Here is a 23743-nt window from a genome sequence, read left to right on the forward strand (position 1 = left end):
TTGCATCCAGCTAGCCAGCATCTACTGACAGCATGTGACCCGTTAAGGGAGCATCTGGAAAACGTAGCGTTTAGCGATAGCTTCAGGAAACATCTGTAAATTGTAGCTCCATAAGATAACATGTCATTTTCTTTAAAAAAAAAAAATGATTTTATGAAATTTGTATTGAAAAAAAATTATCGTTTAAGAACTGATATAGACTGTCGGTACTGTTATCGAACATTTTTGAGCCCAGTGCAGATTTTCATCTTTTCTTTTTAGATTAATTCCAGACTGGAATCTTTAACCCCCTAAAATACAAATTGCATCCTGTGTTCGTTCACCCTGACTTTGCGCTTTTTATTCTCTGCTTGCTGCCAGCAAACACATGCATGTAGTCACACACACACACACACACACACACACACACACACACACACACACACACACACACACACACACACACACACACACACACACTGATAACATTCTTCCCTAAAACAATGGTGCTCTTCTCTGCTTGACCCTGTTCTGTGTGTGTAATGTTCTCTTTATAACACAGGCTTGTTTGTGTGTCTGTGTGTGTCTGTGTGTGTGTGTCTGTGTGTGTGTCTGTCGACCAGGCAAAGTCTCTGGAGTGGCGTTGTAAAGAGAACCATGAGCGTGGCTTCAGCTTCCTCTTCGGTCACTTCAGGAAGTTTTACCTTCCCCACATTTTTCCCAACTTCGCCATGGAAACCAGCCTCTACAACCCCATGCTGGGTCAGTGCTTTTAAGTCATTAGATACGCTACATCCAGAATGCACTGAAACACATTGACTGAACGTTAATGTTTTACTATTGTACCACGATAGAAACAAGGTTTTCCTCTCGGTCTGTGTGTAGACGTGCCTCCGATGCGTCCCAAGCCGTACTACAGCGTGGTGCGAAGGGAACAGGATGGTGGTGAAACACTTTACTGCACCAAGGAGAGCTTCCTTCAGGCACGAGTCATCTTTATCCGCTGGCTGGTTTCCTTCTGGCTGGAACCACGACCCAACACATCAACACACATCCCAGGAACAGAGGGAGAGAACGTCCCCAAGAACATACAAGTGAGTAGCACACACGTATATCATGACTCGGCTGTTTTTTGCCGTACAATTAACTGAATGAGCACCAATTAAGCAGATCTTCTTTTATTCAGAAATGTAGAGGGTATGATTTTTCTGACGTTTAAATTTTTTCTGACAAAGACCTTCAATAAATGAAAAAGGATAATAAGGTGAGACACTGCAGAAAACAATCACCCTTTTTTGGGCTATTTGGCTTCCATGACATGTTCCCTTTCAGAATGGTGTAAATAATACTTATTTAGGTCTTTCTTTTTCTACACTTTGTGTTTTTACGTCTGTAGATTGAAATTCTGGAAGCCTGAAATTGTTTAGATGTCATTCATAGCCTGATTTATTTAAAATTGTATTCCTAAAAAAAATTCACAACATTGATTTCTTTTAAGTGACTGTTGGCAGTATTTTTGATTTATGGAGGGATTAAAAAGAGATATCCAAATTCTCTCTTAAAACCTTTGACTACAAAATTGAACAAGAATGTTCAGATTTCTGTTGTGGAAATGTATGCAAATTAGCACATATTTTATTAGATAATGCACTATTTGCATATTTAAACATAAAACCCCAGAACACTAGTAATAAAAAATATTTTTTTGTCTTGATGTAAGTAATCAACTGGGGAAATTTGACACTGATGTTGTTAAAATTTGTAACCTATTCACCTGTAGTGTCTTTTTCTTAAATAATACAAAACGATAAACAGATGTCCATTGTGCCTCTGGTGTCTGTTCCCTTCATACTCCATGTATCTAACTCTCTCACTGTTCGCCTCCAGCGAGCGGCAGCCGGTCTGGCCGCTCGCTCGGCAGGCAGCTCAGACGACTGTGGTGGAGGGATGCGATCTGACAGCCACCTGGAAGGCAGCGGGGGCTCTTGTGGGCCAGCTGGAGGGAGCATGGGGCTCTCTGGAGGTCCAGGCGGTGTGAGTGAACCTGAACAGAGCCACTCCAACACATCTACTCTGACAGAGAGGGAGCCCAGCTCCTCCTCACTCTGCTCCATGGACGAAGAGCAGTTGACGGACATGGAGGTGGTGAGGAGGGTGCTGACCAGCTCCAGAACCAACGTCAACTTCATCACGGAGATCTTTAGACAGGTGAAGTCTGGTCACTGCGATTATTATTGTTTTCACATTGGAGGATGTAAATAAAAGGATCTGTTCATATTTTTTTCCCCTGTTTCCACCTGTACAGGCGTTTCTTCTTCCCATGTGCGAGGCAGCCGCGATGCGTAAAGTGGTCCGTGTTTACCAGGAGTGGATCTCCATGGAGGACAAGCCGGTGTTCATGAAGGAGCCAGAGGAGGGCCCCTATCCGATAGCCACAGCCACCAGTCTGGATACAGGCTCTCAGCTCGGAGACAAAGAAGACGAGGTGAGAAATATCCTAAAACCAATAAATGAAATCCACTGAAATATTCAAGCAAATATTAGGACCTATTATAATATTAGGATATATATCTTTATATCCGAATACATATGACTCTAAAAATGCCCACATCTTACAAACTTTAATGTGTGCCTTTCCCTCCCTTGATTTCCTTTTACAAATTTGAAGTCTTAGACCAATGCTGAGAGAACTGTATCCATATTTCTCAAATTTTGGAAAGCTTCTTTTATGTGCGGCATAGCAATTTGCTTTCTCTCTTTTTCAGGGAATGAACAAAGTGATTGACAGCGAACTGCTGGAGTACAGTGTTCATGCTGGAGTTCAGACGACACTACAGGTATGGTTCTCACTCACTTAAAGTGTCACTCTTTATCTCACTGATGCCGACACGGCGTACGCACACAAAAGTCTCATCGTTGCAGCATCTCGTTGCCGTTCTCTCTTGACTTTAATTCTACGATCACTTTCCCTCTCCAGGTTTTTATCACCCACTCCTCCAACGTCTTCCTTCTGGAACCAGCCAACGACATCAAGATCCTTTTAGAGGAGCACGTCGACATGTGCAAGCGAGTCCTGAACATTTACCGCAGCCTCGTCATGCATGAAACCATGGACCAGAAAACATGGTACAGAAGAACCATAACACCATCAACCACCATCCGAATACACTTCATTTGTATCATGTCGTTATTTAAACAAAGATGTATTTTTAGTTGTAAGCTTTGTGCCTGTGATGTGTGCAGGGAGCAGGTCTTACTGGTTCTGCTGAGGGTGACCGAGTCGGTGATGAAGAGACCGCCATCCATCATGCCTCCGGGGAAGAAGAACAACACCCTGTCAGGGAGACTGGCTGGGCCTATCTTTCAGGTACATTACTACCATTATATTACACTGGTTGAACTCGCTTTCAAAAGGATTGAACATAGAAACAGAGACACAGTTGTGTTCCTGGTATATAAAAATTAACGAATAGATCGAAACACTGCTGCAGTGAAAGAATGTTTTTTACTGCGGCTCAGTTTCTTGGAGACAGAATGGCTCACAGTGCTCCAAATAACTAATTATTAGAGCACTATGTACTAAATTACTATTTGCAGTAGTTGCATTCATGCCAATGCTGATATCATCTAAAAATAGTACTTTATTTGAATATGAGGTGCAATCAAAAGCTTCAAGGACTGTTATTGTTGCACACTAAAGCGCATGGAGCAGGAGGAAGTAATTTAAGTTACGTTGCTTGCTCAACATCAACACCTGTATTTCATGCATTTTTGTGACCACTGATATGTGCGCGTTTGCAATTTTGTCATTAACCTGAAACTTGAGCAGAGAGCATACATGAAAGTTTGGAGAACAGCAAAAAGTTGCAGGGAGCAAAATCCAGCGAGCAGGTTTGAGCCATTGTTCCACAATTCACGTCATTGGCGCCAAATATTTTCCCTCAAGGCGCCTCAGAAAGTTACAGTAGAACTTGGTGTTGACAGTCATGTCAATGAAAACCTGCCTGATGTTAAAACACGAAGGCCACCCGGTTAATTTCTTCATTGTTATTGATTTTTTTGAAGCATTTCTTAGTTTCCGATTTCCTGAGTTTGACACAAAATTCGATGTAGATTTTCTGCTCAAGTTCATGGTGCACAAAAGCAACTGCTGGTACGTGTAACAACATTTTTGCTGTTGATCAAGCGACGTATCATAAGCTTATTAATGACGAGTATATCTTCCCCCTGCTCCATGTGCATTGGTGTGCTGCGCTCTCTTTTTCATGACACTCTGTACTTTAGTGGTTAATTCATGGCAATATTGATATTCTCTAAAATCAGTAGTTTATCTGATGATGATCCGAGTCTTGGTTTATGAAGTATCCAGTTTGTATTCAACCCTTAAATTCAGAACACCTCAGTGTTTTAGATGATTTTGTTTGTACATTGATGCAGTTTTTTTAATTTCCAAACTTACACCACTGGGATGCAGTTTTTCCCACTATGACACTTATTTTTCCTCGTCTCACTCCTGCTCAGACTCTGATAGTAGCCTGGATTAAGGGGAACTTAAACGTCTACATCAGCAGAGAACTGTGGGACGACCTCCTGTCTGTCCTCTCCTCACTCACCTGCTGGGAGGAGCTGGTCACCGAGTGGTCACTCACCATGGAGACCCTCACAAAGGTACTGAAAGCTATCATATTGTCAGTATGTTGTTGCGGTGTATTGATGCCTAAATGTAGCCCAGTTCTACATAATTCAGCTCAGCACTACTTTGAATACAGTGAGAAACGTGAAGCCACGACCATCAGGAACAGTGTGATCACACAAGCTCTGGGGTGTTAAAGCGGTGTTTATGTCTCTGTGTCTAAGGTGTTGGCAAGGAACCTGTACAGTGTGGATCTGAACGAGCTGCCTCTCGACAAACTCAGTGAACAGAAGCAGAAGAAACATAAAGGAAGAGGTTAGTCCGTCCCCAGCGACATGGACACACCTTCAAAAGACACACATGACTTCCGAACAGCAGCTCTGAAGCACAGCCGCCTGTTTTTAACATCACGTTACCAGAGACAGATGATTACAATCTATTCATGCATGATCATAATCCTCCGTTTGATGTCTGATATGCAAAAAGATGAGGGTAGAGGGCAGGCACTCCTGCTGGCGCTTTCAGTTTTGTCCTAAAAATATTTCCCAGAGATACTTAAGGAAAAATGGTGCTTTTCAAAATATAACAATCATATCTGTATATGCGACCTTTTATGCACACATACCATCATGTTACAATGTTTTCAGACACCGATAGCAAATATCCTCAAGTACCTGTGAACGTGCACTAAGACGACAACCTCTCCTAACACCGCTCCATTTCTGCTCCAGGTATCGGTTCAGAGGGCCAGCGGCAGGTCGTGGATCGTTCCTTCTCTAAAGGCTGGAGCAGAGACCAGCCAGTGCAGGCGGCAGCCATGAGGCAGCGCAGCGCCACCACCGCCGGCTCACCAGGCATCGAAAAAGCCCGCAGTATTGTCCGTCAGAAGACTGTGGGTCAGTATCTCCTCTGATGTTGAAAATTCAACTTGACAGGGATTTTTGGAAGAGCCAATAATAACATGAAACCCTGCGACTACAATGCCAAAGTTGGAATTGTATTAGAGTACACTTTCCATTGTGAAGTCATATTGGTGGAATTTATCCACCTAGAACTCCATGTATTAAACGCATGTATTTTCTTAGATTGTTTTAAAAATCAAGGATCTTTCAAACAGCAACACACACAACCAGTGAGACAGAGCCTGTCAATCACAGCATGGTATTTGCTTCAATAAACAAGACTGACCCAGTTTCTCATGATGATAAATGCGTATGACGGAGGCAAAGAGAAGGATCACATTTAAAGTGGATTATAACTTAATTAAATACAATAATATTGTTTGCAGGGTATATATTATGTGTATATATATTTAATATCCCCAAATAATTCAAAACTCACAAGATCTAAAACCTCTATGTGCTTCTCCCGTGAGAAATTAGTTCATTCATGCTAACTAACTTTTTGCAGGCATGCAGCTGTAATTTCCACGTTTCCAGTTGCATATTTTACTGCAGATGTATTTTAATATGACAGACCTGGTTAAACTTGCAGACATTTCATTTTGTTGTGACTGCAAGGTAACCGTGTATCAGACCACTGCAGTGTTGGACGTACGTATTTGAGCTGTACTAAGTGCTACGCGACCATCAGCTTCTCACTGTCTCACTGTCTTTCCTCCAGAGCTAACCCTGTCTCACTCGTCCCTCATTTTCCCCGTCTCTTCCCCTCTGCATCCCTGTTGAACCTTTTCTCTTTTCTACCCTGTTGTTCATCTGTCTTTTCACTAATTTCTTGTCTTTTTCCACAAACTTTGCTTTCAATGTTTTGTCTGTATCCCATTAATAATTGTTTCTTTTATTTATTTTACACACTCTCTCTATATCTTTTCATCACGACACTCAACTTTTTTTAAAAATATATTTTCCTTTCTGTCTCTTTCTACTATCTTCATTATTTTTTTTATTTCTGGTGTTACTATTTTACGACATTTTTTCGTTCCTTCTGCTTTGCGATCTTCACCCATTCATCCCCCTGTCTTCCACTCACCTCTTCACCTTACTTCCCGCTTCAAAAATATTATTTTTCTTTTCCTTTTTTGCTTTCCTTTTCTGTCCCACATCCTTCCCCCCTTTTTTCTATTTCTCTTCTATCTGTTCTTCCCACTTCCTCAGCCCTGCGTAGCTGCTCTACGGGGGACTCTCTGCTGTCCTCAGCCTTTATCCGCAGTGCTAAGAGTGCTCCTGCTCTGGCTCCGCCTATTCCTGTCCTCCTCCACCACCACCACCATCACCCTTTACTACCCCCCCTTGCCGACCAGCTGGCAGGTACACAATCTTTGCACTACCTACCTGCCTGCTGCCTGGAAAGTTTATAGTCGTGGACACATGTGTCGGAAACTTTATAGTCGCGAACACGTGTGTCAGAAACAGAATCTCTGCCTTTCGTCTTGTCTCTATCGTTCTTTGTGACTTCGTATTTGTTTTTACTCAAGCAACAGTTTGCATGTTCTCCATCAGAAATCATAAAGCCTTTTTCCAACTTAGTTAGTTAGTTTTGTGTACAGAATATACAAAAATTGGTCAAAAACGATCATTTCCAACATCCCTGGGGACACATTTTGTCCAAACAACAGGATATTTCCATTACTATAATAAAGGACAATAAAAAGCATAAAATCGTCACATTCAGAAGCTGCATCCAGCAAATTACATTTTGATTTAAAAAAATATTTACTTAAACGATTATTTAATTTGCTGATTGAGTTTCTGTCAAAACAAACAGACGTTCAAAGCATATAGTAGCAACTGCTTAAAGGTCATTTTTATTCATTAGAAAATACAGAAAATATATTGTAAAGCAAATTTTACAAGTTTGCAATTGTGTCATCCTACTATCAGACTTGTGTAGTCAGAAAGAGCATGCAGAGTGAAGCATGTTCAACTTTCCAGTCCTTCAGCGGACAGATGTCTTTCACTGTTTCACTCAGTCATTTATAGAGTTAAATTGTGTGCTTGAGGAGTAAGAAATAATGACATGGGTGTGTTGTGTTTCCTAATTGGTGCTGTCTGATTGTACAAATGCCAAACGTATATGCAACGTATATACACGCTACCTGTTGTCATGTTGAGTTGGTGCATTTGAATTTTTCCCAGTGACACAAATACATCTTGTCTTAAGTCAAAGAATGACATCTGTCATTTTTGCTGCAAATATTTCATTTAAAGGTTTGATGTAATTTTGATTTTTTTTTTTTTTTTACCGGTTGATGGCAACATCTTGTTAACCTGTCTGCATGAAACTCGATCTACCTGTTTTCCTGTCTGAATGTGTCTCTCTGCCTGTTAATCAGGATATTTAACTTATCTGCACACACGCATGTCCCTCCGTTGTTCCATGAACTCTACATGTCTGCTTTACTTTCTGCCAGCTACAAGCATTTATTTCCCTTTCGTTTCTCTGCCACCACTGAAGTTTTATGTGATATTTTATTTGATGCCCTTTATTATTGGGGTGGAATTTAGTTTGACTCCTCCCCTTTTCTTCAGTGTGCAATGGTGATGATTTTACTTTTATATCGTGTTTGTTGCTTTTTTTTTTTGTGATAGTCTCTTATAGATAATAAGCTTTATAAAAATCTGCATTTAAGTTCAACATCCAGTCAAAGTGAAAACTGCAAAATGGACGTAAACAACTTTTTTTTATCTTTCTTCACCTACCAGACCTTGAGGACCCGCCAATCACGCTGACATCTCGCACCTCTCGGATGCGCCACTCGTCCCAGAGTGAGGAGGCCCCCCCCACTTCCTGCTCTGAGGTCTTCCAGGCCGTCGCGTGTGACCTGGACGCGCCGGCCCTGTCTTCCCTCGCAAGGAGCAGCAGTGCCTCTGACATCATGGAGCCTTTCATTGCAGAGCGGGTCAAAGGTGAAGAACCTCAGAGGGATCCCGCTTCGATCCCGAATCCTCCCCACAACCACTCCACAACTTCTTCCTCACTCGCAGCCAACAGCCACGCAGCGCATCCACTCTCACAACCCCTCACCTCCCCCTCTCCCACCCCTCTTACCTTCCCCAACGGTGTCGTGTCTTCGTCCTCAGAGAGACTGGATGATAGTGGTGTTTATGACCAATTCTGGCTCAAGTGTGGCTCTCAGAGCCGAGGTTCTAGTTCTGATTGGGTCAGCGACTGGGACTCCGCCTTCACCTTGTCATCTGAAAAAGAAATCGATGCAGAAGAGGGTGAAATCGGGGCTGGGGTAGAGGAGGATGATTTGTTCTCCTCTATTAGGGACTACCTCACTCACAAAGGTGGAGAGAGGAAGCAGGAGGCTGGAGAGAGAGATAGTCCCGGTCATTCATTAGAGAGCAGTGTTACTTCACCTCCACTGGTGCAAACAGGGGTAGCTAGAGCGCAGCTAGAATACACAGGGCAGGCAGGAGAGGTGAAACAGGTGGTAAGAGAAGACAGACAGGTAAGTAAACCAGTGAGACACAGCAGTGTGGATTCCACAGAGGAGAATGAGGCAGAACAGCGGAGTATCTACGAGTGTCTGGAGCTGCAGTGTCAGTGGCCATCGCCCAGTGCCAGGGGGAGCACCAGCTTAGAGAGAAACACGGGGGAGAAAAGAGGAGCGGGAGGAAACACTGAAAAGGCATCAGATTGTAAAGGGAAAGGTGACATGCGGAGCGAAAAAAGAGAAGAGAAACAAGATGATAAAAAAGAGGCATCAGGAAATGGCAGGTCCAGTTTAATTAGACAAGATACTAACGTAGTTGAATCTAGCGTTGAATCGACTGCCCAAACTTCAGACCCGAATAAGACCAAGATGTCCCGTAGTATCGCCAAGAGGCACCACTCTGGGGGCGTTCATGTCAGCTTCCGGCCCTCAACCGAGTCCGTGCAGTTCCACAACCCTCTCGAGAACAAGGAGGCCCACTGGAAAGCCCGGCTGCGCCGCCTCAGTCACTTCCACACACACAGCCACTCCGCTGGGGAGAGGCCAGGGGCTGGAGCTGGGGTGGGTTCGGGGGGGAAGCTGGGAGGAGGGGGTGCAGGTAAGTTTGCTTCTGTGGCTGGAATTGGCCATAGAACAGGGGCACATGAAAAGTCTGGGACTGTTATGGATAGCGGCGGGGCAGGGTGCCCCGCAGGCGGCGGAGGACTGGAGAACAGGGCGGGGACTGGAGGGGACAAGGACAAGCAGCATCCTGGATCCTGTGTGGGGTCCAACCTGAGCACCGAGGTCCACTTGGATGTATCATCCAGTAGTTCCTCAGGCGTGTCGTCAGGAGTGCGCGGACGCTTAGGACGCTCCGCCTTGCGCTCTCGAGTCTCCCGCTCCCGCTCCCAGGAACCGGGCAGCACTGCCTCGCGACACCACCAGGGGGCTCTCCTCGGTGGCGTCTATAAGACTGTGGTTCACGCTCTGTCCTCCAAGCCTCGGCCCCGAGGTCAGGGGTCATCCCAAGGCTCGTCACCACAGCGGCAGGGCCGGGCCGCCATGGGTGACGCATCACTAAGGGATCTCTACTCCCACGTCCTGGGCTACTTTGGACGAAAGACGTCCACGCCAGGTGAGGATCGCGACGAACGAAGGACACAACAGATAGAACCACTGCGGAAAGACAGATACTCACCAATACACAAACACCGACAACTTTCTTTTTCTTTTTGGCTGTTTTTAACTGGTTTGTTATAATGGAATGATATTTTTTGGCTGAAACTCATCATCTTGCTGGACTGAAATTCAAACTCCCTGTTGATGTTTCCTCTTGAACGTAGCCCCTCCTCCAGCCTGCCACCTGTCCAGGACCCCACCCCCCCACCATACCTTCCCACTTCTCTACCTCAGAAGTTCCCTCCCTCCTCCTTCTCCTCTCTTCTTTTTCTAAGGGTTTTTGGGATTTTAACTTTCTCACCTCCTTCCCCTGTTCTCCACCTCCTCCCTCTCCTCGATGTTGCATGCGGCCTCCTCGCGCCTCCTTGCCTCCTCCCTGGACTCCGGCCCCTCTTCACCTGCACAGAAGAAAAACTACAATCTACAGAAAAGCACAACTGCCTGTAGAAAAGATTAAAAAAGAGCCGACAAAAAGAAAACTGACATGGCTATACATAGTTGATTCCAGTTGTTTTGTGGCATTTCCCTTTTTTTAAATTTTTTTCATTTTTATTTTTATAAAAGGATTATAAAGGGAACAGTATTTTATTTTAGAAGTACAAATACACACATTTTGGAGTGTAAAAATATTGCTGTAGTTCATTCTCACACCACTAGAAGGCAGCATAAGACCTTGTGAGAACGGCGATATTGATAATAGTGGTATATACATAGAATTTGAATGGGGGAAACAAAAATAGGTATAAACTTTCAAATTGGCATTAAAGAATGGTTGTTTGCTGTATACGCTGCCAAGGGATGATATCAATTATGCAACGTATAATTGGTCAACTGCACATTCAGCAGTCTAAATGCCCTTTTTCTGTTCATTCGAATCCTCAGTTTGGGGTTTAAGGTTTTGTCTTGAGGTTCAGATATTTGATAAGAACAGTGATTCATCTCCTGAATCCGTGTTGATGTGGTCTTACTTTTTGTTTTGTTTTTTTGCCTTGTCTTACTTTATTTAGGTGTATTGCTTGGCCGCTTGTGCCAAATGGCAGCTACATGTTTGTTTGGTTTGTCTACTTATTTGCCAATCAAGGCCAGATAAATTTTTTACATCATAGTTAAATTATATAACGGATAATATTCTTGAATTGATTAATAACATTGAGATCAAATTCACCTTCACACTTTTGCAATTACACTGAAGTCATTGAGCCTTACTCATCTGGTACTGCTTGAAGACTAAAACCAGATTTTCTGTGCTGTAATTGGTTGTCTGTTTGTCGAACTCATTAATCTCTTGACTGCTGATGATTTCTACGTAATCTATACACTTGACCACACAACTTCAGTGTGGTCGACCACGATTTGCATGTCTGCGCTCAGTCCATTAGTCCCATTTATTGAGTCTACAAATCCGTTCCACATTGAAGTCCTTTTTTTTTTTTTAAATTGGCACGTCTCAGCTGTGATGTGCTGCATCATTCCTGCCGTATTTGTTTACTCACAGCTGCTGGTTCTTTTACCGAGCTGCACGAGGAGTATGGGATGAGATAGCACAAGCAGCTTGTGGATCAGAAACATTGCATTGCCAAGTCATCAATCTCTCTTATAGTTACCTCACTGAGTTGATTTGGCTCTCAATTGTCCCTGCCGTCACAGCCCTGGTAGTGTTGATGAGCTGAACACATACAGAAGATGCAAATATTCAGGCCACAAATCACCAGAGACAAGTTGTCAAGTCTGTGAAGCCACGTTAGAGGGCAAAGGCTGTGTAAAATACAACTAACATTACAGCTCAGCATGCTCAAAGTGCTTCTTGCTAGAACTACCCTTTCATGCTGCAGCCCTGTTGAGATACACATTGTATTTGTAGACACGAGTATTTATTTATACAAACTTTAATGGTACAATATTATTACTGAGAAACGGTATTGTTTTTCACCTCACTCCTGTTGCTATTGGTGATGGCCTTGCAAATAACCATTACAGTTAAATAGTCCATCAGTAGACAGACGGCGAGATTCATGATATCTAACATCTGGGCTGCGGGAGATGTCTGAATAACACACTAACTGTAGGTGTGAGTATGCAGAAAGATGGAGAGTCATTTGATTGGTTAGCTGTTGGGTTTGTTTGCTGCCACAGTGTTCTCTATATGATCACAGTAGCAAGATGCTGATTCTTGTGAGAAGCAGCTTCAATGTTAGAGACGGAGTTGCTGTTGGACGGAGCTTTCTGTGTGTTCAGAGCAGGTGTTCCCCGGGTGATGAATCATTGTACCTGCAGGTCATTGCATTTTGAACAAAGCTTGTCTTGTTCTGTGGTGAGTGGTCACGGTGTTGCCATAAATTCAAGAAGGTGGCAGCACAGTATATAGTTTCATCCTGTATTCAGGAACTGATCTTTATCGACCAACGTTCTGGTATTGAACTGTGGAAGCAGACAAACTCTTGTCAACTCTCGTCAGCCGCAGCTTCAGGAATTACAGACTGGTTGGTTGATACTGAACGTAGCAGATTTACTCCCATCGGATTTTAAGTTGATTCATGCTCTCTGCTGTCATTGCTTCCAAGTTAACAGCAGTATTACCCATAGTAACATATCCGCACTAATGCAGGCCTCCGGTTTGCTGCTTGTTCGGACCTAACAAGGTGATTCTGTCTCTCTCGCTATTTGTGCATGGTGTGAAATAACTCCTGCATTGCTTTTCTGGTGGATTTTGATGTGCCTGCTGTTGTCTTTTTTTTTTTTTTTTTTTTTTTTTTCCAAACCATAGTCCTCTTTAATAACCTCAAGACCTCCAGTACATACACATCAGAACTGCTTTTACAATTCAGAGAAAATTCACGAGTCAAATTTACATTGCTCTTGATATTGTGACATTTTTATGTAACATCTGATCACTTCTGCAGTAAATAATGTAAGGTGGCTAATAATGCTGCAAGGATGGGAGGTGTTGGGGAAAACGGCACCAGTTACTGGTCAAAAACAAAACGGCACCAGATCCCTGATTTAGTCTTATACAACACACATTGATGGAGTTTAACAGCAAGTCAGACCTGATTACATTATGATGTTACAACTCGCTTATTGCTCATAGTTTTACCTGTCAGCTGTTTGTGTGGGTAAGCATCATGTACGGTCTCTGTGTGTTTTCACTTTTCTCTCTCCATTTATTCATCTATATCTCACCTATGTCGATCTGTGAGTGTTCTTTTTCATCATCTCTCTGTGCATATATATCTGTGTGTGTGTGTGTTTTTGTGTGTGTTCTTGACTTTAACTATTGCAATCTATCTACAGATGTCTTAATGGTTGTGTGCGTGCGTGTGTGTGCGTGTGTGTGCGTGCAGCCAACAAAGAAGAAGTGGTCCAGAAGGCCCGTCCCGTCTCCAGTGACGTAGGAAGCAGCAACCCGAACTTCTCGGACCTCATGGATGAGTTTATCCAGGAGAGACTGCGGACCAAGGGAACAATGGTGAGGATAACACACACACACACACACACACACACACACACACACACACACACACACACACACACACAGTGATGAAATATTCAAGTGTGAGAAAACAGAAGCTACAAAACACCTCTTTCCTCTTTGATACGCAGGGTCGCCGTGGCAGCAGCCCGGGAAGTCTGGAGATTCCCCGGGACCTGCCAGAGCTCCTGGAGGCTGGTCAGAATCCAGGGTCGCGACCCTCAGATGACCTTCGGCCCGCTGATGATCCGGGGGTTCCTTCAGAGTGGACATCACCTGCTAGTGCCAGCGGTTCTGATGTCATTAGCTCCGACAGCCAATCCGACTCCTTCAATGCCTTTCAGTACTCCACCTCCAAATTTGATAGTAAGGAACAGCACAACAGTTTATTGCTGATACACCACAGAATGTGACCCTGCTACAGTTTTTTTCTATTAAACTATTGTAATGTGACTTGTCAGAAATGTTCAAAATGAAAGGAAATCATAGCATATATGATATCATATAGAATGAATATAAATACCTTTTATTATACGCCAAGATAAACTGAAAAAAGAAAGCAGATAAACACTCCAGTGGTAATATTAAAACAGAAAAATATTGATCTTCCTTCTTAAAGGAATATTCCCTCTATAACACTAAGGCATCTGCTCCTGTTGAACTTTTAAAGTCTGACATTTTCTAATCATAGTTTTGCACTTTGCAATAAACTTTTAAGCACTATGTATAACAGATTTGTTCGGATAAATTTTCTTTGTTTTTTTTTTCTCCAGATTTTCCTTTTAGTTCAGAAACATGTGGAGGAGGAGTTGGATCTGGAGGAGGAGGCCGAGGCAGCTCTCTGGATCAGGACAGCCTGGGCGGAGGCGGGACTGGTGAAGAACATGAAGTAGCCAGTTTGACGACACTTCACATCGACTCAGAGACCAGCAGCCTCAGCCACACGGTCACAGTCACCGGTACGTACATAACATCACCAGCTAGCTGGATATCTGTAGATATACTGCACCAGCACCTTTAATACTGCCTATTTATACCATGTTGAGACCGCTAAATACTCTTGTTGTACACATAAAATATATTTTGAAAATAATTTGCATTGTAAATAGTTGTTCGTAACATTTAATATTAAAGCGCATGTCATCTAAATACATTTCTCTGTGTTCTTCTGTAAACGCTTTACATAAGCTATAGTTTAACCTGATCTTTTTATTTGAATTCAAGCCTATAAAATGTTAATAATTTTTTTCCTTTAGCCTCCTGCGTAACAAAATGTTACACCTCCACTAATATCAGAGTTAGATGATGCTACACCTCATAAAAGTAATACAAAAAAATAAAGTACAGTTTTAGCTGATACCATCAGAAACACAACGACCCAAAACAAACAGCAGACGTTCAGTTCTTTGGCTGCGTCATCAACAGTTGTTTATACTTACTCCCTGTTCTCCTTGTCGTGTGTTCACCTCCTCGTCTAGGCTCGGAGAGCGCGTCGCCCATGCATTCCCTCGGTGGCTCTCGCTCCCAGACACCCTCCCCTGCCACGCTGACGGCAGAACACCCCGATCACACACACTCCCATTCGCACACACACTTACAGCTGGACCAGAAACTCCACAACTCTGTCCTGCAGACCCCGGATGATCTGGGTAACAGTCACGCACACTAACATAAACATGTACTTTCAAATAACATTTTGTTGTGAAGTATAATAATTATGGAAAGTGCCACGTTGTTTTTCTTGCACTCATGTCTTTTAATGAGGCGAGAATCACTGATTGATTCATTTATTGATTGTAGAAACAAGTGAGTTCCCCAGCGAGGACTGCAGCGTGATGGCAGGCGGTTCTCTGACTGGATGGCATGCGGATGTAGCCACGGTGATGTGGCGGAGGATGCTGGGTATCTTGGGGGATGTCAACAGCATCAAGGACCCAGAGATTCACGCTCAGGTCTTTGACTACCTGTGTGAACTGTGGCAAAACCTGGCTAAGGTGAGTACTGATACACACCTGTCACCCAACACTTTATAAAAATGGGCTGAGTTGGTAAAAAATTTGCATTTCTCTTCTCAGATCAGAGATAATTTGGGCATTTCTCTGGACAACCAGTCCTCTCCCGCACCACCAGGTCTGATCCCTCCCCTGAGGATTCTCACCCCTTGGCTCTTCAAGGTAGGTGTGATGAAGAGGTCACAATAGGAGGTATAATACTCAAGTTTTGCCACTTATGAGAATTAGGACAATCTGTGTCAATGTTGTCTAGATAATTCCACACTTGATCACTTTCCCTGATTAAATAGCAATGCAGATGGATTTTTTTTTTTATATATATATATAATGCAGAAACAGCTTAGTTTGCCTGCATATGCATTTCTTGTTAGTGTTTCAACATGCGTGTTTTTCTCTTTTTCTTCAGGCCACCAAGTTGACAGAGCGTTACAAGCAGGGGAAGCTTCATGCCTACAAGCTGATCTGCAGGATCATGAAGAGACGGCAAGATGTTTCCCCAAACACAGACTTCGTCACACACTTTTACAACATCATGCACCAGGGACTGCTGCACCAAGACCAGGTACTGTGTGTGTGTGTGTGTGTGTGTGTGTGTGTGTGTGTGTGTGTGTGTGTGTGTGTGTGTGTGTGTGTGTGTGTGTGTGTGTGTGTGTGTGCATGCGCACGCGCCTGAGTAAGGTCTCAAATTTGTATTCAAACTTAATGCATTTGTCAAAGTTACAAGTACGTTCAGTATACCTATTAAAATGTATTATATTTCTTAAGTTTAAGTTAATACTGGTTCTAATTAAAAGATGCTACGTTGACGGTGGCACATGTTTAAAATATAAGTGTTACTTCTACAGGACATTGTGAACACCATTATCAAACACTGCAGCCCCAGATTCTTCAGTATTGGTCTGCCCGGAGCCACCATGCTGATCCTGGACTTCATCATCGCAGCTTCGAGAGTCACCGCCTGCTCATCACTCAACGTAAGAAACACAGAAACACTCGTGTGCTGTGTTGCTGCAGTGCAAACACAGTGTGACGTGGCCGTTTTGTTTCATTTACATTTCCTCTCTCCTTCTCTTCACTTTTCTCTTTGTCTGTCTCCCTCCACTTCTTCCTTTCAAGGCTCCAAGAGTGGAGGCCCAGATTCTTCTTGGATCTCTGGTGTGTTTTCCCAACTTGTACGGGGAGCTTCCAGCTCTGCACCCAACCACAGCTGACGTGGTACTGACCAAGTTCCCCGATGTCAAGGTAGATGGAAGCAACGGTTCTATTGTTTTGTGGGAGACCCGTCATCATGCCCAGTCCCTCCAGGAAATCACAATAATTCACGCTTATTTAAGCAAACTCCATGATATTTCCGGGAGCTTGTAATGTTTTTAACATTCTCGCATTTTTATGCTAAAACAAAATTCGCTTCCTCAACAAAAATAACTCCTCATTTACAATCGGAAAGGCTCTGCTCCTGTTTTCTTATCACCAAATAAAACTGGAAGTGACTGGGTTTGTGGAAAATGTGGTCTTCACGATAAAATGTTCTAATTAAATGCTTATTATTAATGGAAGTGATTACATATGACTGTATGTTAAAAAAATACACATCAAGGTATAAGAGACTGCACTTTGTTTTTGTGCATCCAGCAGGTCTGTGTTGAATTAACATGAATTAAACAGCATCTAAGGATCTTATTTTGACAGCAGATGTAGTCGTTGTTTTCTATATTATTATATTATGTTGGATTATATATTATATTCTGTAAATCTGTGTCACTTTCATGATATTTTTTTGAACTTTTAGCCCTCTTTGTTTTCTAAGTTCAATCCAGAAATGAAAACAAATTTAACTAAAATATTTCTGTGATGTGCAGCATGATTATTATCACAGGAACCGATTACATATCCATCTTTATCAGGTAGTGCTTAAAAAAAAAATTAGAGTTTAGACATTGAAGTCATTCCACCAACATGACTTAAATGTTCCTTTAAGTGTTCTCAGTGAAGAGTAAGACAATACAATGAAATTAACACACACGTGCTACTCTTACTAAATGAAAACATTTCAGTACATTTTAAAAAGTGAAATCCAACAAAGTTGAAAAACGTACCTGACTGTGATCCGGGTCAGTCCAAACCTCGTACCACATGTGCATAGGGGATCTCAGAACCAAACTAATAGGTTAATGTCTCATCAGGCATTCTCGTAACAGCTCCGGGACGCGGGAGTAATGTTGTTATTGTTGTTGTTGCCGTGTAAACCGTTAATGCCATGCGTGGCAGCGCTTCAGGCTCCCTCACTGGTTTCTTTCAAGGCAGAAACTTGTTTTGAATCGCTAAGCGGTCATTACCAGTCACCTCGGGGACGGGACCAGCGAGTGTGTAGATGTGTCTGAACTGTGACTGCATGTCCATATTTAGTATAGCATACTGTATGTGTGTATTTTATATTTGAATATATATATATTTATTTATTTATATATATAAAAATAAATATATTTATATATATTTATATTTATTTATATATATATAAAAATAAATATATTTTTATATATATATATATATATATATATATATATATATATATATATATATATATATATATATATATAAAATCTGTTGACTTATTATCTGACTGAGTATGAAGCACTCAATCAGTGTCTTCATTGCACACACCTGGTTACCTTTGTGTCCTGGGCCCGAGTGAGACGTTACACAATGTGCAGATGTTGACACGACACATTGTTCTGTGTTACGCAAATTAACAGCGTGTGCTTTATTTTTTAGGAGCACATTATCAAAACTATCCTGACTTCTGCCAGAGATGAACCCTCTGCTCCTGCTCGGTAAGGTGTGTGTGTGTGTGTGTGTGTGTGTGTGTGTGTGTGTGTGTGTGTGTGTGTGCGCGTGCGTGTGTGTGCGCGTGCGTGTGTGTGTGTTGCAGTAGTTCTGCTGTTTTTATGGTGTTTTTGTTCGACACAAGTTTCCTCAATTTGTGACATTATTGTTTCTGGTATTGTTGGATTGGAATATTTAAAAAAAAATGTATTCGAATCGATTGGACTGTTAATGTAAATGACAAAATTATTATATTTAAAAACGATATGTGGTTCACGTCTCTTGCTGCGTTCAGATGTGGTCGTATATACTGTGTACACAACAGGAGTCTATATGAATGGCGCCCTCTTGTGGTATTCACGACTTGGGAACTTTTCTGTAAACCTCGGAACTCGAGGTTTACAGAAAAGTTCAGAGTTGTGACGTGTTTGCTGACGTTTATGGAAATGGAAGAAGAAATGGAAGTTCATGCTTCGTTGGATATTAAGCTAATATATTGTAATTTTGGTCATGTGGAGTTTGTTTTCATAACTTGGATAATACCCTACGTCTGAGGAACATGTTGATCTTCCCACTGGCCTCATCTTTTCCCTCTGCATATGCTGAATTACGTTACCCCCCCTGTTAGCTTCCCAAATTGTTCGCCTGCGTGGCATCTATAAGCAGTCCTTATTGCCGTTGCCTAGCAACAGTTTTTTTGTTTTTTTTTTTGTTTTTTTTTAAAGACTTAACCAATTGAACGGCAAACATACGGGGCACATGACTTTCTATGTTGTAAACCACGAGGTCAGCATTAGTAATCTCAGATTTACATATTACCTCATGAGTTAATTAGTTAAGTGAAGCCACCTGTGTAAGAAATGAATGGATGTTAATGTAACAGCACATCATCTCACTGCGTCTCTTTGTATTCACGACTTGCCAATAGGTTTACATTCTTTTGCTTTATTTTTTATTATTTGAAATATTTGTACATGTGTGTAATTTGTGTCTTTTTAGTAGCGTGTACATTGATTCCAATATACTGCATATATGTGGAAACTTGTCCTTATCTACAATATTTTGTGTCTTTCAGGTGTGTGGCTCTGTGCAGTCTGGGTATCTGGCTGTGTGAGGAGTTGGTTCATGGGACTCAACATCCACAGATTAAAGAAGCTCTCAATGTCATCTGTGTGACCTTGAAGGTCAGTCACACCTCAGCACTGATATAAGTAATCGTAGCTTTTTAAACTCCTCCCAGTGAGCCGCCAACAACTACTAGAAGTTTTTTTTCTTTGAACTATGAATCTGTACGTGTCAAAGCAGCTGGGTAACATTATCTGTTGTCTGCCGTGTTTGTTCTGTTCTCAAACTTTGTCCCTGCTGACCGTGGCACCAGAACCACTCTGACTGGGATCCAGTGAATTAAGACCAAAGCAGTGACTCTGAATCAAAGAGGCTGCTGACTGGCTCTATGTTAAACTGATCTGCTCAACACAGTAGTGTCCAAACATCTGTTGTCTAAATTATCAATGCACTAATTTATTTGAAAATTAAATCTTCCTTGTTCATTTTCATAAAAGCTTTTACACATCTCGCAGTTCTCCGTATATTTAAATGGGATTTGCACACAATGAGAAACGGTACAGCATGAACCTCTAGTCTTTATTATTTCGGGAATATCTGACTGACTTCTACTGAACACTGTGTGACCCATATAAATGATATGCTAAAACTAGATTTCTAATTAATAGAGTACAATAGAATTTCTTTGACAGGAAACAGGTCATGGGTTTAATACTGTCGAAAAGAAGTTAAATTCCAGTTATGGGTGATTTAAGTGCACCAAAATACTGACTTAATACTGGACAGTTAGGTTGTGGATGTGTTGAACATGATGGGCTGCAGGCAGCCAAAGTGTGATGGAGGACATTGTTGGAGATGATTGTTTGTGCTGGTGAAATTGCCTCAGTTGGTATTGTCTGTGTTGGGACACGACACTGGGAGGCCTGTGGATCAGAACAAAACAACACTGTCCAACATTTACTGTCTCATCTTTAGCCAAGTGGCTCGAGATGGACAGAAAGACACACACATACCTTTTTCCACCTTGGAATCCCTTGCTCATGTATCGGCAGCCAATGGCCTGCTAAGACACTACAGCAACACACACACACACACACACACACACACACACACACACACACACACACACACACACACACACACACACACACACACACACACACACACACTTGCATTCACTCACTCCTGGGAGCAAACCCTGGACTGTCAATATGTTTGGTCCTCCTTCAGATAGGAGACTAATCCAGGGGGAATGCTGCAAGCTGTCTCTCCTCTCCCCCCCCCCCCCCCCCCCCCCCCCCCCCCACACACACACACACACACATTCGCTCACACACACTAATCACATATACACACACATCTTGTCCACTTTTGAATCTTGCCTTCATACCAGCAGCCAGTAAGCTTCAGCCATGGGCTCTGTGGCACACACACACACACACACACACACACACACACACACACACACACACACACACACACACACACACACACACACACACACACACACAGCTTGAGGGATTGTCATATTTCCATGCAGAGCCACTTCCTCCTGTTGTCCTCTGTGTCCTTCTTCCCTTTTGTCTAAAAGTATTTTTGTTGTTTTTTGATGTCAGTGATCCGTAGTAGAGCCGGAAAGTTCAAAAATTAGGATATAAAACCTTTTTATGAAATGCTTATCTACAGCCTGTTTCTCAGCATGATTAAAGGTTTCTTCATTTTACAGTAAAAGTAACAGAGAATTCATAGCAATAGAATTACATGGTCAGTAGTTGATATCAGTTTATTGTGGCCGATACTGATGTCAACTAAAAATATACATTTACTTTTTCAGATTTCTGCATTGTAAAATAAAATTTTCAGAGTAACAAGTTTATTTTTCTAACACAAAGGAAACATTTAGAGGATCATCACTGTTTCTAAAATGAAGATTTCATAACTTATTGTAAACTTGTTTGTAATATTTATAATTATATGTTTATTTTATTTTTTTATATTTAGACTAATTATTCCAGCATGTATAGCTAAGGAATACTATTACAATAACCAGCAATAATAATAACATTGACATTTTATTAATATATGTAATAACATACTGTTGGACTCCTTAATATTTACCTTTAGCTATAATAAAGTTGCACCATTGGTTGGTCAAATGCCGTGACGTCCTGTATACTTTTCAAATTAAAAGCCTTCTGGTGTTTCATCCATGGTCCTGATATATTCTAGGTTTTGACCTGGTCTTGGCTGAAGATATGTGGCTAATTTGGCTCAATCATTAAATTCAACATTTATGTATTTATTAAGTATTTTCAGAACAGTCAGAGGCACCATGTTTGATTACTGGTACTGGTGGATTCAACATTAATGCTTCAATGTGTCTTCATCTCTAGTACCCCAATAAGAATGTTGCACTGGTGGCGTCCGACATCCTTCATCTCCTCATTAATTTCGTGGATCATCTTCAGAAATTCCCACCTGACACTCCAAAGAAGATCGTAGAGGTGGGACATTAATTACTATTTACACTTGTACAACCAACGTAATATTTAAAAAAACAAATGTGGGACAAATGTGTCTTCACATTCTGACAAGTTCAATCATACCATGTAAAGACTTTTTTAAAAGACTTTCATGTTAGTTTGGAAATTTATGATTAGAGGTTTTGAAAGTTTTGCTGCTTCTTGGTGACAAATAAGCTCATAAATATTCATTCTTCCACTGTTTTTATGTCATTTTTATCCATTTGTCTTCCTGTATTTAATTTGTGGAAAATAATGTGTGATTTTCTTTCTCTTTAGATTTTGATCGCCACAATCACATACTTGTTGCCTACTACTGAATCCTCTCCTCATGAACTGGATAAGAGGGTAACGCACGTACACTCTCTCTGTTTACTCACTGTGCTGTTTGTTCTGCATAGAGAGTAACTTTATGCCTGTGTGTGTTGCAGCTGGTAGTTTCCCTGCTGCTGTGTCTGTTGGACTGGGTGATGGCTCTGCCTCCAAAGACTCTCCTTCAGCCTGTACAAACAAGAAGCACTCCAGAGAGGGACCAGCCCACCAAGACTCTGCTCAGCTGTATTTATAAGGTATGTATACGTGTGTCATCATAACACAGCCATTACTACACACACACACGGTTATTTACATAGAGATAAATATTCATTCAAATGAGGTGCGTGTGTAGTATCAGTGCAGTAAAACTGAACCTGGGCCATAAATGAGACTGAATGGAATCCAATCTGAAACAGCATTTGCTTTTCTTTCACAAATTGTGTCCAGGTGTTACACGGGTGTGTGTACGGAGCGCAGTCTTTCAACAGTCCAAAGTATTACCCGCTGAAGCTGTCGGACCTGTTGAGTCCGGACTACGACCCGTTCCTGCCATTAGAGAGTCTCCGAGAACCGGAGCCGCTGCACAGCCCTGACTCGGAGCGCTCCAGCAAACTGCAGCCCGTCACTGAAGGTCATTTATAATTAATACAACACTGTTAGATCCTGTTGTTAACTGCCATTCACCTCCATGACTGGTTTCATTGATAGAAAAATGCGTTTTTGCACGCACACACAAACTTTGTGTACAATATGACCCGGAGTCGTCCATCAAACTGCTCCTCCATCACTAAAGATTGAAGAGGGTCGCTATGCGCACCTCTCTGCGTCCGTGTGAGACTGTGTATTGTCCCCTGCTGTGGTCCACCAGGACTCAGTTACAAGTCTAATGACTGGAGCAGCCCGATGGGGCATGCCCCTCTTTCTCTCCTCTTCCTCTCCTCTTCCTCTCCTCTCCTCTCCCTCTTCCTCTCCTCTCCCCTCCTCTTCCCTCCTCTTGTTTCCTCTCCTCTCCTCTTCCTCTAATTTCCTTTCATTTCTCCTCTCCTTTAATCTCCTTCATTTCTCCTCTATTAAATTCAGCTAGATTCATTCATCTTTTCTTTTATCTTTTCCTTTCTTTTGCTTTGTCTCCCTCCTCTCGAGCCCCCCTGAGGTTCAGGGAGTCGTTGGGAACGTCTGGTCAATACATATCTGTACTCTAGTCACAGCCTGTCAATAAGGAGTTGTTGGAAAGTGTGTGCGTGTGTCACAGTGTGTGTGTAATGATGTTGATTAACCAGGATCTGCTGGCAGCACAGTATGTGATGGCATCGGCTTCTTCTCAGCGTGGCACAAACTATGTACAAGCTGGAAGTGTGTTTGTAC

At 42.1% G+C, this 23743-nt stretch overlaps 1 protein-coding gene across 5 annotated transcripts in view; it reads left to right on the forward strand.

The window, feature by feature from the left end:
• ralgapa1 (Ral GTPase activating protein catalytic subunit alpha 1) overlaps positions 1-23743 on the forward strand; it is a 65459-nt gene that overhangs the window by 5401 nt on the left and 36315 nt on the right. For 3 of the 5 annotated variants that reach the window (XM_069173026.1, XM_069173027.1, XM_069173028.1), the window contains exons 8-34: positions 603-741; positions 865-1073; positions 1867-2187; positions 2285-2464; positions 2745-2816; positions 2957-3105; positions 3223-3346; positions 4501-4647; positions 4837-4927; positions 5344-5508; positions 6727-6879; positions 8275-8478; positions 13514-13638; positions 13773-14007; positions 14415-14600; positions 15120-15290; positions 15442-15635; positions 15717-15815; positions 16060-16215; positions 16499-16627; positions 16770-16895; positions 18426-18484; positions 19552-19660; positions 21935-22045; positions 22343-22411; positions 22495-22632; positions 22826-23009. In XM_069173026.1, the coding sequence (XP_069029127.1) occupies positions 603-741; positions 865-1073; positions 1867-2187; positions 2285-2464; positions 2745-2816; positions 2957-3105; positions 3223-3346; positions 4501-4647; positions 4837-4927; positions 5344-5508; positions 6727-6879; positions 8275-8478; positions 13514-13638; positions 13773-14007; positions 14415-14600; positions 15120-15290; positions 15442-15635; positions 15717-15815; positions 16060-16215; positions 16499-16627; positions 16770-16895; positions 18426-18484; positions 19552-19660; positions 21935-22045; positions 22343-22411; positions 22495-22632; positions 22826-23009 (4045 nt within the window). Of the gene's footprint in view, positions 1-602; positions 742-864; positions 1074-1866; positions 2188-2284; positions 2465-2744; positions 2817-2956; positions 3106-3222; positions 3347-4500; positions 4648-4836; positions 4928-5343; positions 5509-6726; positions 6880-8274; positions 10129-13513; positions 13639-13772; positions 14008-14414; positions 14601-15119; positions 15291-15441; positions 15636-15716; positions 15816-16059; positions 16216-16498; positions 16628-16769; positions 16896-18425; positions 18485-19551; positions 19661-21934; positions 22046-22342; positions 22412-22494; positions 22633-22825; positions 23010-23743 lie in introns of all 5 variants that reach the window. The other 2 variants (XM_069173025.1, XM_069173029.1) reach the window with 2 other exon arrangements.

Source organism: Embiotoca jacksoni, unplaced genomic scaffold (genome assembly GCF_022577435.1).
Source record: "Embiotoca jacksoni isolate LCO1_2020_lvr unplaced genomic scaffold, fEmbJac1.0.p SCAF_57, whole genome shotgun sequence".
NCBI classification, from domain to species: Eukaryota; Metazoa; Chordata; class Actinopteri; family Embiotocidae; genus Embiotoca; species Embiotoca jacksoni.